Source organism: Crocuta crocuta, unplaced genomic scaffold (genome assembly GCF_008692635.1).
Source record: "Crocuta crocuta isolate KB4526 unplaced genomic scaffold, BGI_CrCroc_1.0 scaffold61, whole genome shotgun sequence".
Classification (NCBI taxonomy): domain Eukaryota; kingdom Metazoa; phylum Chordata; class Mammalia; order Carnivora; family Hyaenidae; genus Crocuta; species Crocuta crocuta.
This window is the reverse complement of record NW_027528369.1, coordinates 257,556-271,965: the sequence shown is the minus strand read 5'-3', so window position 1 is coordinate 271,965 and position 14,410 is coordinate 257,556. Positions and strand designations below refer to the sequence as shown.

At 46.5% G+C, this 14,410-nt stretch overlaps 1 protein-coding gene across 1 annotated transcript; it reads right to left on the bottom strand.

The window, feature by feature from the left end:
* Nucleotides 1-3,404: 3,404 nt before the first annotated feature.
* GABARAPL2 (GABA type A receptor associated protein like 2) lies at nucleotides 3,405-14,404 on the bottom strand. The gene is made up of 4 exons (XM_077754032.1): nucleotides 14,269-14,404; nucleotides 13,930-13,985; nucleotides 12,599-12,771; nucleotides 3,405-4,008 (listed from the first exon to the last, which is right to left on the bottom strand). The coding sequence occupies exons 1-4, from the start codon at nucleotides 14,300-14,302 to the stop codon at nucleotides 3,918-3,920; spliced, it is 354 nt and encodes a 117-aa protein (XP_077610158.1). The 5' UTR covers nucleotides 14,303-14,404; the 3' UTR covers nucleotides 3,405-3,917.
* Nucleotides 14,405-14,410: the final 6 nt, after the last annotated feature.

Genomic DNA, 14,410 nt, shown 5'->3' with positions numbered 1-14,410 from the left:
CGGATTCTATCTCCCTTTCTCTCTGTCCCTCCACCACTAGTGCTGTCTCTCTTTCTTGCTCTCAAAAATAAACAGGGGAGGGGCACCCGGGTGGCTCAGTTGGTTAGGCATCCGACTTCAGCCCAGGTCATGATCTCACAGTTCGTGGGTTCGAGCCCCATGTCGGGCTCTGTGCTGACAGCTAGCTCAGAGCCTGGAGCCTATTTCAGATTCTGTGTCTCCCTCTCTCTCTGACCCTCCCCTGCTCATGCTGTCTCTCTCTCAGAAATAAATAAAACATTAAACAAAAAATTTTTAAAAATAATAATAAATAAACGGGAACTTGAGTGGCTCAGTCAGTTAAGCATCTGACTCTTGGTTTCAGCTAAGGTCATGATCTCCTGGTTTCATGAGTTCAAGCCCTGCATCAGGCTCTGTGCAGCACAGAGCCTGCTTGGGATTCTGTGTCTCCCTCTCTTTGCCCTTCCTCTGCTTGCTGTCTCTCTGTCTCTCTCTCAAAATAAATAAACTTTAAAAATTAAAAAAAAATTTTAATTAAAAATGTTTTTAAATAAACATTTTTTAAACCTTAAAAAAAAGAGCCAGCAAGCATGTATGTGAATGGAGGAGAGGGAGAGGGAGGGAGGGAGGGAGGGAGAGAGGGAGAGGGAGAGGGATAGAGAGAGAGAGAGAGAGAGAGAGAGAGTCCCAAGCAGGCTCTGCACTGACAGCAGAGAGTCCAAGGACATGAGGCTGGATCCCACCAACCATGAGATCATGACCTTGAGCCAAGATCAAGAGTCGGATGCTTAACTGACTGAGCCACCCAGGCACCCCAGTTTGGAATATTTTATTCATAGACACATTGATGGACTATATAACCCATTTGTGAGCTAAGCTCTACCTGGTCATGATTGTTTTAGTACACTACTAAATTTTCTTTACTAGTATTTATTTAGGATTTTTCTCTGTTGATAAATGACATCAGTTGGTAATTTTTCTCTCTCACAAAGTTTTGGGCATTGAGATTTTAATTCTCAAAATGAATCTGTAATTATTCCCTCTTTCTAATCTCTGCAAGTTTAAGAAAGGGTTAAGGATTCCTTACACAGTTTGATAAAATTCATCTGTAAAATCTTGCTAGTGTCTTTTAATTGGGCAAAACTGGATGCTACTTTTTGTAACTTTTCAAACCTTTATTCAGATGCAAGATTAAATTAATTAAATTAATTAAAGGCAAGATTGACAAATCCATTTTTTATTAGTATTACAAATAAAGCTGTTTTCTTCAATAGTTTGTTTTATAGATCATAGCTACTCCTTTCTCTGTTCCAAGAATACTTTCTAATCTAGCTTTGTAATTACTGATTTATATATAGATTGATTTATATGTATAGGTTTATCCCCATAATGTAAGTTTCTGAAAGATGGAGTAATGTTTTATTCCTGTTTGTGCCTCAGTGTCCAGCAGTGTGAGGCATATTGTAAATAGAAAAAAAAAAAAAAACAAGCATTATGAAATGATTTCACATTGCCAACTGTCTTTCCTCTTGAATCTGAAGTTTTAAATCTCGTCAGCTCTGCCACTTGATAGCAGTGTAGCTCTGAGATTTACACTACCTGTCTCATAAGTGCTTTCTGAAGACTAACCACGATAGTGTATGTAAATCATCCAGTATCCAGAGAGTGTTTAATAAAAGTTATAAAGTACTTTTTTTTAGATTAAAAAATATTTGTTTAAGTAATCTCTATGCCCAACGTGAGGCTTGAACTCACAACCCGAGGTCAAGAGTGGCATGCTCTACCAACTCAGCCAGCCAGGCACCCCTGTAAATTACTTTAAGTTTTATTTTTAAAAATTTCTTTAATGTTTATTTTTGAGAGACAGAGAGAGACAGAGCACAAGCAGGGAAGGGGCAGAGAGAAAGACAGAATCTGAAGCAGCTTTTGGATCAGAAGGAAGCTTTTGGAAAGCTATCCTTCCTCCACTGCTCTGTTCATATGGTTAAGGAGGGTCTTACCACTCCTTCCCACCAGTCCCTGCCTCAGGCGGGGCTGGGCGAGAGGCCAGCTGGTAATTCAAGTGAGGCCAGAATCCTGTGGGGACATTTAACATTGTCCTCAGAAGAAATGCTGATGGGGCCACTTTGCCATGACACGAGAGGAATCTGCTGGAAAATGAAGTCAACACAGAGGGAAACAAAACCAAGAGGAAGGGGCTTTGATGTTACCATTTCTTCTCTGGTTCGAGCTATGTCTGAAGCCAGTGAACCATCCCTGTACAATAACTGAAATAATCAATTGCCGTTTTGGAGCTTAAGTCGGTTTGAGCTGGGTGTATGTCACTGCAAACAAGATTCCTTTTAACACAGAACTTGTTCCTTCCTTTTTCCTTGCCCACTCAGAGGTCAGGTTCTCCCTGCTTCTAGTTTAAAACTACCAGCAAAGAGACTGCACAGATTTTATTGGGTCAGGTTTCGGAAAGACCAACACAATGCTTAGCGACAAGTGTTTCTTCTGATCCCACCTGGGGAGCTGAGACCAGTAGACAGCTTTGCTTATATAACTTGGTAAAATTCTATTTCCCCTGTAGAAGGTTGAAGGCAGTCATTTGAACGACACGTTCCCAGATCGTGGGCTGATACCTAGTTGCTTTATTCTCATTATCTATGTAGGGCTCTAGCCTCCAACACAATCAATCTAAAGAAAATTTGGGAAAGTAACCAAGTGTTCCTCTTAGATGCAAGTGTGTTGTGGCAAACCTCCAGATTTATACTAATTTGTGAGAAATCATGACATTCACGGACACAGGAAATCTAATTGTGACTTTTAGGAAGAAGGGACTGGAGAGCAGCACCATGAAGAGAGCAGGTACGTCTAAGAGAACGTTACAGTGTACGGTTATTGTCCCAACACCGTACGTAAGAGTGAAAGCCTGTAAACAACCACGTAATAATGGTATATTCACACAGCGCAATACTCTGGCTGTGATAATGAACAAAAAGGCTCCCTATGAACTGATATGGAAAGGTCATCAGGATATATTGTTAAATGAGAAAAAAACAACATACATAAATATATATGGTTTCTTTCGTAGAAGAAAAGGACGTACATTCACATTCGATTGTACTTCCAAAAATAAGTAAGAAACAAGAAGTAAACGTAGTTTCCCACAAGGCGGAAGGTTAGGGAGTCAGAAAACAGTAGTGGGAGCAGGACTTCTCAATGTCTACCTTCCTATGCTTAAAGCTGAACCATGTGGATATATTAACCACTGAAAACAAAGCCCCTCTTATGACACGGACCCCTCCTTTCTATCCCAGGCTGTGCTATGGGCCCCAAAGCCTCCTGCCGGCCCAGCAGACACAGGGCTACTGCTCTGGCCCACCTGGAAGAAGCAAATAAAGGACATGGTCACACTGCAATGCCTTTATAAGAGGAAGTTTTATTGTTAATTATTTACCTTAATATTTTCAGAAAGAGGAACAGATTAGCTCAGTCCAACATGATTGGCAGTTGGCGAAATCTAGTGAAGCAGGTGTTCTGATTGCTAAGGATTTAATTTGGGTGCTTTTAATACTTAGCCATCTTTAACACTTCAAACATAATCCAGAAGAAATGCATCATCTCCCTCCTTTTCACTTTAATACCCCACCTACCTCATTTTAATATGGAAATATCTTCATTAAATATGATCCCCAGAGGAACAAGATCCCTGGAATATAGCCATGAGGACAGTGCACAAAAAGGAAAACTCAAAATAAAACTCTGTATGATAATTTACTAGTCTAAGGAAACAAAACCTTCCAATATATTAAGAAATAAATCCAGTTACAAATGCACTAAGAGGTCTATGTGAAGAGGTCTGGTAACTGAAAATGGCCGGCTATTTACAAGATACACAAGCAGGAACGGTGCACCTAGCCCAGCATTGGCCCTCAGAAGCCAAAAGTGTTCTCTCCACTGTAGGCCACATACAAGAATCCATCTTCGTCTTTTTCCTTCTCGTAAAGCTGTCCCATAGTTAGGCTTGAAAGAGAAAAACAAAAAACAACATTGAAAACTGGGTTTGGTCACTGAGTCTAGGTGCTGGGAGAAAGTCGGGTTTTGAGGAGAAGGGACTTGACTACGGACACCAGCTGCCTGGGGCGCCTGGGGGGGCTCAGTCAGTTAAGCATCTGACTTTGGCTCAGGTCATGATCTTACCATTCATGGGTTCGAACCCCATGTCAGGCTCTGTGCTAAGAGCTCAGAGCCTAGATCCTGTTTGGAATTCTGTATCTCCCTCTCTCTCTCTCCCCTCCCCAACTCATATGTGCTCGCTCTCTCTCTCAAAAATAAACATTAAAAAGTCCTGGGGCACCTGCGTGGCTCAGTCGGTTAAGTGCCTGACTTGGGCTCAAGGTCATGATCTCATGGCTTATGGGTTCAAGCCCCGTGTTGGGCTCTGTGCTAACAGCTCGGAGTCTGGAGCCTGCTTCAGATTCTGTGCCTCCCTCTCTCTCTGCCCCTCCACTGCTCGCTTTCTCTCTCTCAAAAATAAAAAACATTAAACAATTTTAAAAAATTTAAAAATTAAAAAAAAACAACCTAACTGCTCTACTGTACTTTCGGTGGCAGACAAGAAAAGTAACTCCAATCTCAGCACTGCTGTGTGCCAACACTCCAGCTTTACAGAGGGGAAATGGAGCCAGGAAAATTAGGCCTCTGGCAATCAGTAGACAAGACTAGAATCAAATATCCTCCTCCTGCCCTGAGGCAAGGCCATTTAACCCACCGTCACATCAAGTTATTCCTTCAGAGGCCAGCTCTGGTGAGTACTCGAATGCTTTCTGGACTCCAAGGGCAAAACAAAAAACTAAGCAGAATTAAAAGCCCAAGCAGCCCATCCCTGGCGGCTGGAAGGCCAAGGTGAGGAAGTGTACATGGAGCGTGCTTCTCCTTCAAGCTTATTTGTAGGTTTATCATTTGTACCTAACATGGTAAGTACAAGTGGGTTCATTCTTGTAGAAGCTCCCCCACCAAACACCCTGTACCCCAGAGACCAGCATCAGTGCCATCAAAGAGAAGTTATTTTCCTCACACGTAATGCAAAAAGTTCTCAGATTGTATCTGGAATCCAAAGAAACTCTGCCCAACCTTCCTAAGAACCCTCCAGAAATAGATATTGTTTAAACATGTGTGGGTGGGAAAGCTGGTTTTCCCTGAGCCATAAAACAGACTGCGGTACAGGCGACCTAATCTAGTTCTCTGCCATGAAACCAAGCTGTACTGGCTCAGCTAAGACTAGTAACACGGGGAAGCCCGGGCACACTCCGGCCACGTGACTGTACTAGGCGAGATGAACAGGAGGCACAGACGTGCTAAACATCAGTGTGACCACACACGTGGGGTCAACCAGAACCAGCAGGAAGATACCAGTCTGAGAGCCAGACGAAGACACCAGAAGTCACTAGCTGGACAAGTCACAAGAGATGTTTACATGCAGGACTCAGTAAAACTGGGGCGGGGGGCGGGGGATAGAGGGGTCCAAGGCCTCAAGCTGGGGAAACAATCACAGCCCCACCCTGCTGCTGTGTTCCTAGCAGGCCTCGTGGGACCTCCATATAAACAGGGGTACAGGCTGCATTTATATAGGGGGAGTTTTTTTCCTTTTCTCTTCTTCCTGCCCAATTGCAAGGTCAACCTGGTTGGCTATGTGGGCAGATGAGAATTCTTAAGTAACAACACGGGGGTGGATGAGTATGAATACAAATGACCTGTCAACAACACCTGGTAAACAGTGCTCCCTGTGAGCATCTCCTAACTTGACACTTGTATGAGGAATTCCTGGAATGGCCCTATCCACTAGCGCTATTTCTGCTATGATAGAAATGTCCTGTATTTTTGCCGTCCCATACAGTAGCCACTGGCTACATTCAGCACTTGAAATAAGGCTTGTCTGAATTGGGATGTACTCTAAGTGTGAAACATACATACAATTTCAAGACCTGTATGACAAAAAGGATGTAAAATCTCAATTTTTATTACGTGTTGAAATGGCATTTTAGATATACTGGATAAACAAATTATTAAAATTAATCTCATCTATTTCTCTTTAAATGTACTAGAACATTTTAAATTACATTTGTAATTTACTTTGTACATGCCACTTCTCGACAGCACTGCCCTGGGAACACGTGAGGACTTGAGGGACGGTGGGGAGACGGAGGAACCCCCTCATGGGGACCCCTAGAGTGGTGGGTCTCAACCTCAGCTACACAGCATAATCGCTGTGGAGCTTTAAAACCTCTCCATGCCCAAGGCCCACCTCAGACCAACAAAATCAGAATTCTGGAGGTAGGAGCCAGGCATCAGTGTGTTTTAAAATGCCCAAGATGATTCCAGGTGCAGCTAGGTTGAGAAACGGTCTGTCTGCCAGGCAGACAGATGCTGGTCTTTGCTTGTTTGAGATGCTCACTTAAAGAGCCATGTGCCCTGGAAGTGGAGTGAGGAGCTAGTGGCTAGCGAAAGGCTTGACGTGTAGCTGCGTCTCTCAGGAAGATTCTTACCGTGGTGGTGGGAATGCCCCAAGGAACCCTGCTTTCCTCTGAGCCTCCTCGGAATGAGGCTGCAGGGAAAACAGCTACAGCTATTGCCACAACTCTCTCAGCCCCACTTCGTCCTAGTATCCAGGATGACCATGACGAGCACCTGCCCTCCCCTCTCCCCACTGCCAGTACCAGAGGGATTTAGAGGCAGAAGTAAAAGACCCTGTGCATTTCAAAGGCGGCCACCCCTTGATGCCAATGTCAAGTCTGGCTCCATCTGAAGACTAAGTGTGCTTTTTTTCTAGCAAGCTAGCAGCCCCAGTGCAATGACTCTAAATCCCACTGCTGGGTTAGAAATACTCGAGGAGCTCATAAATACCGGCAGCCAACCCGGGACTCTGCCTGCCGTGACCAATGACCACCGGAGTCACTGCTGTCTAAGGTAGGCTCTGAGGCTCTGAACACAGAGGCTCATCATCATGTGGCTCTTGTTCCTTCCTGGCTTTAGATTCCATCGTCTTGGGGCGCCTGGGTGGCTCAGTCGGTTAGGTGTCTGCCTTCAGCTCAAGTCATGATCTCCCAGTTTGTGGCTTTGAGCCCTGTGTCAGGCTCTGTGCTGACAGCCAGCTCAGAGCCTGGAGCCTGTTCTCGGATTCTGTGTCTCCCTCTCTCTCTGATTCTCCCCTGCTCACGCTGCCTCTCTATCTCTTTCTCTCTCTCTCCCAGAAATTAAAAAAAAAAAAATTCCATCGTCTTCTAAGTAAAATCTGAATTTATAAATCTGTTTAAACCAGTGCCCCAGCAGCTACAGAGGGTGATCATAAAACTCCTAATTATAATAGCACTTACGTACCAAGCACTGTTCTAAGTGTTTATATTAACTCTTTTCATCCTAACAACAATTTTATGAGCCAGCACAAGCTTAGAGATAATAATAAAAGTGAGCCCCAGAGAAGTTAAGTGACTCACGCCAGATCACACAGCTGGGACACACTCTTACCACTGAGCCTGGCTGCCTCCGAGTGAGTACACAGATCTATTCTACTGGCTGAACTGGAAGCATCTTGTAGCTCTGGCAGAGCTCTCCGAGAACAGCACTTCTCACGCACACAAACGCGCATACGAAATCACTCGCACTCCGGGTCAAGTGCCCAGCTGGATTCAGTAGGCTGGAGTGGGGCCTGAGGTTCCACATTTGTAACAGCTTCCCAGGTAAGGCCGCCGCTGCCAGCCTCTGCGTCACACAGAGTCTCTCCTTCAGATCCTGTAACGTGACAACTGTTGTGCCTAATGATTCTAAGAGTCGTCTCCTGTCCTCCTCCTCTGTCACAGAGCCTCGTGTGGAAACTCTATGTAGCTGAAGGCAGCACTGCTAAGGACACCCCTTGGGCAGGAACTTGGAAAGTGACGAAACGCAGTGCTGGGAGCTGAACACTCCCTTCAGCAGCCTGTGAGCGAATGCTGGGTTTCGAGGTATCACTGAGTGCCGTGAAAGACAACTGACACATCTCTTCAGTATGATTTCAAATAGCACTTATGGGATTGGGTAACACACATACAAAGTCAAAATAATTTGGCCTGGAGCCCCAGAGAGCTAGGCCACAAACAGTTTAAATTTTAAGTCCATAAAAAAAAAAAAAAAAAAAAAAGGAGTTAAATGGAAGGGAGAGGAATAAAACAGCAGGAGGCTGGCACATCAGTTTGGGACAAGTTCCAGAAGCCTCTGAGAAGATGCGCTTCCCTCTCAGAGGTCACAGAGCCAGAGCCACACAGCGCCGGGCAGGCTGCTGCCAGAAAGCCCAGAGGACTGTCACACGCACGCTCCTGTCAGGCTAAGCCATACAGACTTGCTGAGTGGCCTGATCACTTACAGGCAACACTATAAGTCCAAGGCCTCCTGCCTAAGTCACTGGCTGGGGAAGACACCTACAGACCACCACCTGCAGTCCCTGACACTAAAGCACACCCGCTGTCACACCCACAGATGACCTCCAGTCCCTGACACTAAAGCACACCGCTGTCACACCCACAGATGACCTCCAGTCCCTGACACTAAGGCACACCCGCTGTCACACCCACAGATGACCTCCAGTCCCTGACACTAAAGCACACCCGCTGTCACACCCACAGATGACCTCCAGTCCCTGACACTAAAGCACACCGCTGTGGCATCAACTACTGCATACATGCACTCATCCCAGAAGGGTGCTGCCAAGCTCCAGGGGCGGTGCTGCCTTCCAAACTCTTCAGGCTGACAAGGAAAGAAATGGGAAAAGCCAATGGCAGATTGTAAGCCACGAAGCCAATCTAAGGGTGGGACCCTCAAGTACTAAGTCTAACAAACCTAAAATCATCCCTAAAACTCTGTCACCTACCCCTCCAGAGTCACACAGATCCAGACAAACCAACTTTTCATAACGGCACCTTTCATAAGAGTACTTTTCATAAGGATCCACGTCCAGAAACAGCCGGGTTGCTGAGGGCAAATGTTAGATTTAAGCTACTCAAGAGCCTCTGCACTGGGGGAGGCTGACCTAGAACTGTGTGGGTGCCTGATCCTTGCGGAACCTCCACCAACGGGTAAGGGCCAAGCAAGGGCAGGTCATGAAGGCTGCGGGATCCAGCTTGACTCATGAACCGGCTGGACAGATGGGCACACACCTGGTCACCCATCTGCCTTGGAGCCCACGTGCTTCCACTGGACCTGGATTTCTCTCTTTTCCAGCAGGGGAGGGCGGATGGGGTGAGGTGGGAGGACAGTGGCCACTGCTGTGGATCCTGGAAAGGCAACCACCTCAAAGTGAAAGTTGATTTAGCCATGAAGGCTCCCTGACATTCTAAAACATAAGAATTAACTACTGGCTATTCCTTGTATCTGATTTTTCTCTGATATAAATTCCATTACTGCTGGAATAAACCCTGTTCTTGAAGAAGTGTTTACCTAGAAATGATCAAAAGTGTTTAAGTACATTTCTAAATAAAGGATGAATGTAAAAAAAAAAAAAATAATAATAATAAATAAATAAAAATAAAAATAAATAAATAAATAAAGGATGAATGGACTGTAAGATCTCACAGCTTCCTTTTACTCAGTATCTCTTTAAGAGCAAAGAAGCAACTAAGCACCACAATCTTAAACACAGGTTTCCAAATGTAACATTCCTAAATTATAACATCTTAGAGATATTTTACTTAATAATACACTGCTGTTTCTATTTTAAACAGAGATTAACAAGACTCTGTGTTCTAAACAAAGACCAAAAGGTAGGTGCCATCGCCAGGTCTGGGCTCCCCTCTAAGGCCATGACTGGGAAGCGTGCACACGGATGCTCTTTCTCGAGTTCTGTCTGCATCAAGGCACACTTCTTTCATTTTTGGCCTGATTCTGGATGCAGGCCCGTAGGCAGAGAATTTAACTTTCCCAAGCTAAATGGGAAAAGGGAGTGGAAATCCTACCCGCTCTGCCGTGCTTTAAAAAAAAGAAAAAAACAAACAAAAAACAGAACTCAAAGAATTTAGGAAGTAAAACTCTCAGGGACTTGCCTTGGTCTCTATTTCTAGAATCAATATTTAATACTAACTACTCTAAACAATGACCACATTTTTAGGACCACAATTTTCAGATGTGTTCTAGAACACTCTCCCAAAGTTCCACTCTGAGGCAAGAGTAACTGAAGTTGCTCCTGCTCCACCTCCCGCTCCCCCAGGGAGCCTCACGCAGATCTGTCGGGGGAGCAGATCTGTCGGGGGAGGGGGAGGTCTCCTGTCGGCCTGGATTCATCCTTTCCCAACTATTTCTCCAGCCACTCTCTGAAGCCTGCAAGCACTGGCAGAAGGTTAAGGGCCCTGTGCTTCCCTAAGGAGGCTGGAAGGAGCTGAGGAAGAGGCTGCTGCTAAAATGCCTCAAGAAGGAGACAGCAAAGCTAGGTCACACACAAGCTTTAGGGGAAGACCCAGTGGCAATTTGGTGTGTGCTACCTTCAGGTGATTACCATCTGCATAAAGCCCAACAATGTCACAGACCTCTTGGTATAGAAACAATTTTTTTTAAGTTTATTTATTTATTTTGAGAGAGAGAGTACAAGGGAGGAAGGGGCAGAGCCTGAGGGAGAGAGAGCGAGAATCCCAAGTAGGCTCTGCCCTGTCAGCACAGAGCCCAAAGCAGGGCTTGAATTTACAAACCATGAGATCATAACCACAGCCGAAATCAAGAGCCAGAGGCTCAACCGACTGAGCCACCCAGGTACCCTACAAGCAATTTTTCTTAATAAAACCCCCTAGCAGAGAACTGCTACATTAAACCTGAAGCAGAAAGCCTTCAACTAGGGCCGCAGGCCTGGGCAGAGGAAGCCTGGTTAGTGACTCTAAAATCCAGACTGGGGTCGCTGCTGCATCATCTGCTTTAGGGCAGATTCTTAGCAGGTTGGAAAGGCAAATGGGACTTGGAGAGAAAGTGAAGCAGCCTCTGCTGCCCTGAGAATCACTCTTCATTTCCAGTTCTATTTATATCTCAGGGATAATGGAGGGAGGGGGCAATTGCTAATCTGCAGCCATTTTAATTGCTAGATTAACATGGAGCCGTCAGAGTAACAATGTTTCCAGAAGCCTACTTCACTTCCTTCAGGAAATATCAGAGGATCAGAATTGAGTAAAATAAATACAATACCACGGGTCTTCGTCATCTACTTCCTCCACCTAAGAAGCCACCTCCAGGAAGGAGGAAACACAGGGTCACTAAAGCTCTACAGAAGCTGCAAGTGGTAGGAGTAAAGATTTACCTCCCCCACGGCCTTAAGGGAAGCTGAATGTGACCACAGATGCCGAGGGCTTCCGCCCTGATGAAAAGTACACCCAGCACCACACTACCAAGAGGCCTGGGAAGAGAGGGTGGAAGAGCCCACCAGGTGGCAAGACTGCCTTTCCCGAACTACGGCTGCGGGACACCAAAAGCACCCAGCCGGCCGGGCTCGGCCTACCTTCTCAGGCAAGAACTGGCCTCACTGAAGAACCTTTCATTTCTCCCCTATCCTGCTTCTCTGCCAAACACAGGAAATGGAGGCAGTGGAGGCTGGGAAAGCAAAACTTCAGACCAAAAGGTAGCCAGAGCTCTCTACCTTTTATAGGAAAAGGACTGGAGTTTGGCTTAGGTCCTTTCTGGACTTTCCAAGGATTTTCAGTGGGAACATACTTTGGCCACACTAGGCTAGATCCCAGGGCTTCTGAAAGCCGTAGCTTTTAGAAGTACTACTTTTAGGGGTAACAAATGAGACTTAGTTTGGGACTCTAGTATGAGATGTAGCCAGGAACCCACACTCAAGAGGAGAGGAACTAGCATGTGGCTCAGGGTCTAGAAGTACTCAACCAGTAATGGCAAAGGACTGATCAGGAATTTAGAATGAGTCCATTTTCTTCTTTCCACAGGCAACTAAAGCTGGGCTGTCAACTACACAGAAGAAGGGTAGTGTAATGCCCCTGCCTTGATTCAGGCCCCAAGTTATCCCAAAGAATGCTTCCAGGCAGCACGAGAGCAGAAGCTAGGGGGCGGTTACTCTGTCAGAGCAGGTGCTATAAGGGAGGAGGTCTGGAAAGAGACCTCAGAGCTTTTGCTGGACAGCAGCCATTTTAGCATACCTGAGGATCAGGCAGCCACACACTCTGACAGTGGCACCAAAATAAGTCTGTAGAGCAAAGCAGCAGAGTGATTAACCAAAGCTGAGCCTCAGGAGGGCCCACAAGCTCCCAGTGGAGAATGCCAGGACTTATTTCATGGATCATTTGAAGAAAACCTCACTAAATTTAGGCTTCAGTTTGACTGATGGCTTAAGCCTAAGTCCTCAACTGTGTTAAAGGATTCATGAGGGTCTGAGGCTGCATTTCTTTTCTTTTTTTAAGTTCAACTTTGTTCGATTTTCTTAACCCAAAGTACATTCCTGTATATTGCAGCTCTTTCTTATTTTCGTTCAGCTTCTCATGTCAGGGGACACAAAATCCAGATTTCCAGTCAGGACCCCTAAGAGTTTTCTGACCTTCAAAGTTTTGAGTTCTATAAGGAGCCAAGCAGATAGCCAATGCCAGTAAACACCTCTTACCTGGACTGTGGGACTGTCTTATCCACAAACAGGAAGATTGCCTTTTCAGAAGGAAGCTGGATCCTTTTCCTGATGATCCACATGAACTGAGCCACAGTGATGTCAGATGGAACCAGATACTTCCGTTTGTCAATGTCAACAATCTGAGAGCCTGAGACTTTTTCCACAATCACCTGGGAAAGCAAAGAGAGGTCAGGATTGGGTTTCTAAAGTGAGGCTCTAGCCTTGGCCTGTCAGAGAGCTGATGAATAGTATGTGGGAAAGAAGTGGGTAGGGAAACGGTACAACACTGGAAAATATGCCCCTGATTTAATAAACCACAAACTTTTAACTCTGGAGGTTAAGAACTGATATAAATGTGATAGGCAAACAGTAAGTGCTTTTCTGTGGTCAATTAGATTTACAATCCTGGATCTCAGCATGCATGAGAAAAACACAGCCCTTACTTCAAAGCTTTTCCACATTTTGTCTGAGTAGACCTGAGAATATCTGCTGAGGGTTTCCTCTACAGCCAGTTACTCCAGGACCTCAGAATGGATCTGCCTTCGCACTACAGGGGAAGTAAGATCCCAAGGAACACGGGAAACCGGAACGGATGGACTAATGGGAATGAGTGGCAATCCCAGCCAGCCAAGAACCAAGCTCCTCATTTGGCCTGTTGCTTCGGTCTCAACTAGGGTTCAAACGTGTCCCTCCTGACCTCTCCCTAAAAGGAACTGTTCAAACAAAGTGCTACAGTAAGACATGCATGTCCTTTAAAAAATCAGTAAGGATTACAGAAACTTTATCCCCTACCATGGAAGAAATATAGGAACATATTTATTACTGATTAAGGAGAAACCAGGGAAGAAGGAGTTCTCAGACACTTCTCAGATTTTCTGGTCAGGAAAGGAAAGGACGGCAGGGTCAAGGTGAAGAAAGGCAGCTAAAAGGCAGGTAAAGATGGAGGCTCAAAGTTAAAGATGAGTGTCCTGCGACTCAAGTACCACTTCGAAGACCAAAGTGACAGTCTCCCTCCACCACTGTTCCCAAAAGTGGCAGTGACCTGTTGCCCTGTCCTAGAACATCGTTCCTTACATAATTGGCGAGGGAGCCTAGAGGCTGCAGGCAGCTCGCTGGCCTAGATCGAAGATTCAGCACCGAGGCGCCCTGAACAGCACCAATTCAAGACCCTCACGTCCGGGCCCCAGAAGTCCCCTAACCCAGTCTGGCCTGTCTCCTACTATAACTGGACTGGACCCTCAACTTGTCAACTGTTGAATGGCCCGGGGCCCTATCCCTAGTCCTAGACGACGGGGTGACAGAGGTGAGGGGGTGGGGAGTGCACTCACCGGAACCCGGTCGGGATATTTCGCTCGGATCTTCGCAGATTCCACACATCTGTGTTCTGTGGGAGACACACACCCGGCGGACGGTCGCGCCTGCCCGTCGGCCGGTTCCCGGGCCCCCGGTCCTCCTCCCCTAGCGACCTGCGTACGCCCGGGGCCCTTGTTCCGGCGTCCCGGCGGCCTCGGTGCTCCGTACCCAGCCTCCCGGAAGAGGGGCGAAAGGCGGCACAGGGTCCATGGACAGCCGCCGGGGGCACCCGGGCCTCGGCGACCCGAGTCCAGAGCGCGGCCTCCGCCCCGCCCNCCCCGACCCCCACCCCCGGCTTCTGACGGAGCCCTTACCCAGTGAGTGGTCCTCCTTGAACATCCACTTCATGGCGGCGGCGGGGAAGGGATGCAGCCGGCTCTCGGAGCCGCGGAGCTCAGCGCACCAACCACAACAACAACGACGGCAGTGGCAGCAGCGGCGGCGACTACACGGCAG

Bases quoted from the DNA above. Each gene is read 5' to 3' on its own strand.
- GABARAPL2 (XM_077754032.1), bottom strand. From the start codon at position 14,302: ATGAAGTGGATGTTCAAGGAGGACCACTCACTGG. The intron at 13,986-14,268 runs GTAAGGGCTCCG...TGTCTCCCACAG, and splicing joins CAAGGAGGACCACTCACTGG to AACACAGATGTGTGGAATCT. The intron at 12,772-13,929 runs GTGAGTGCACTC...TTGCTTTCCCAG, and splicing joins AATATCCCGACCGGGTTCCG to GTGATTGTGGAAAAAGTCTC.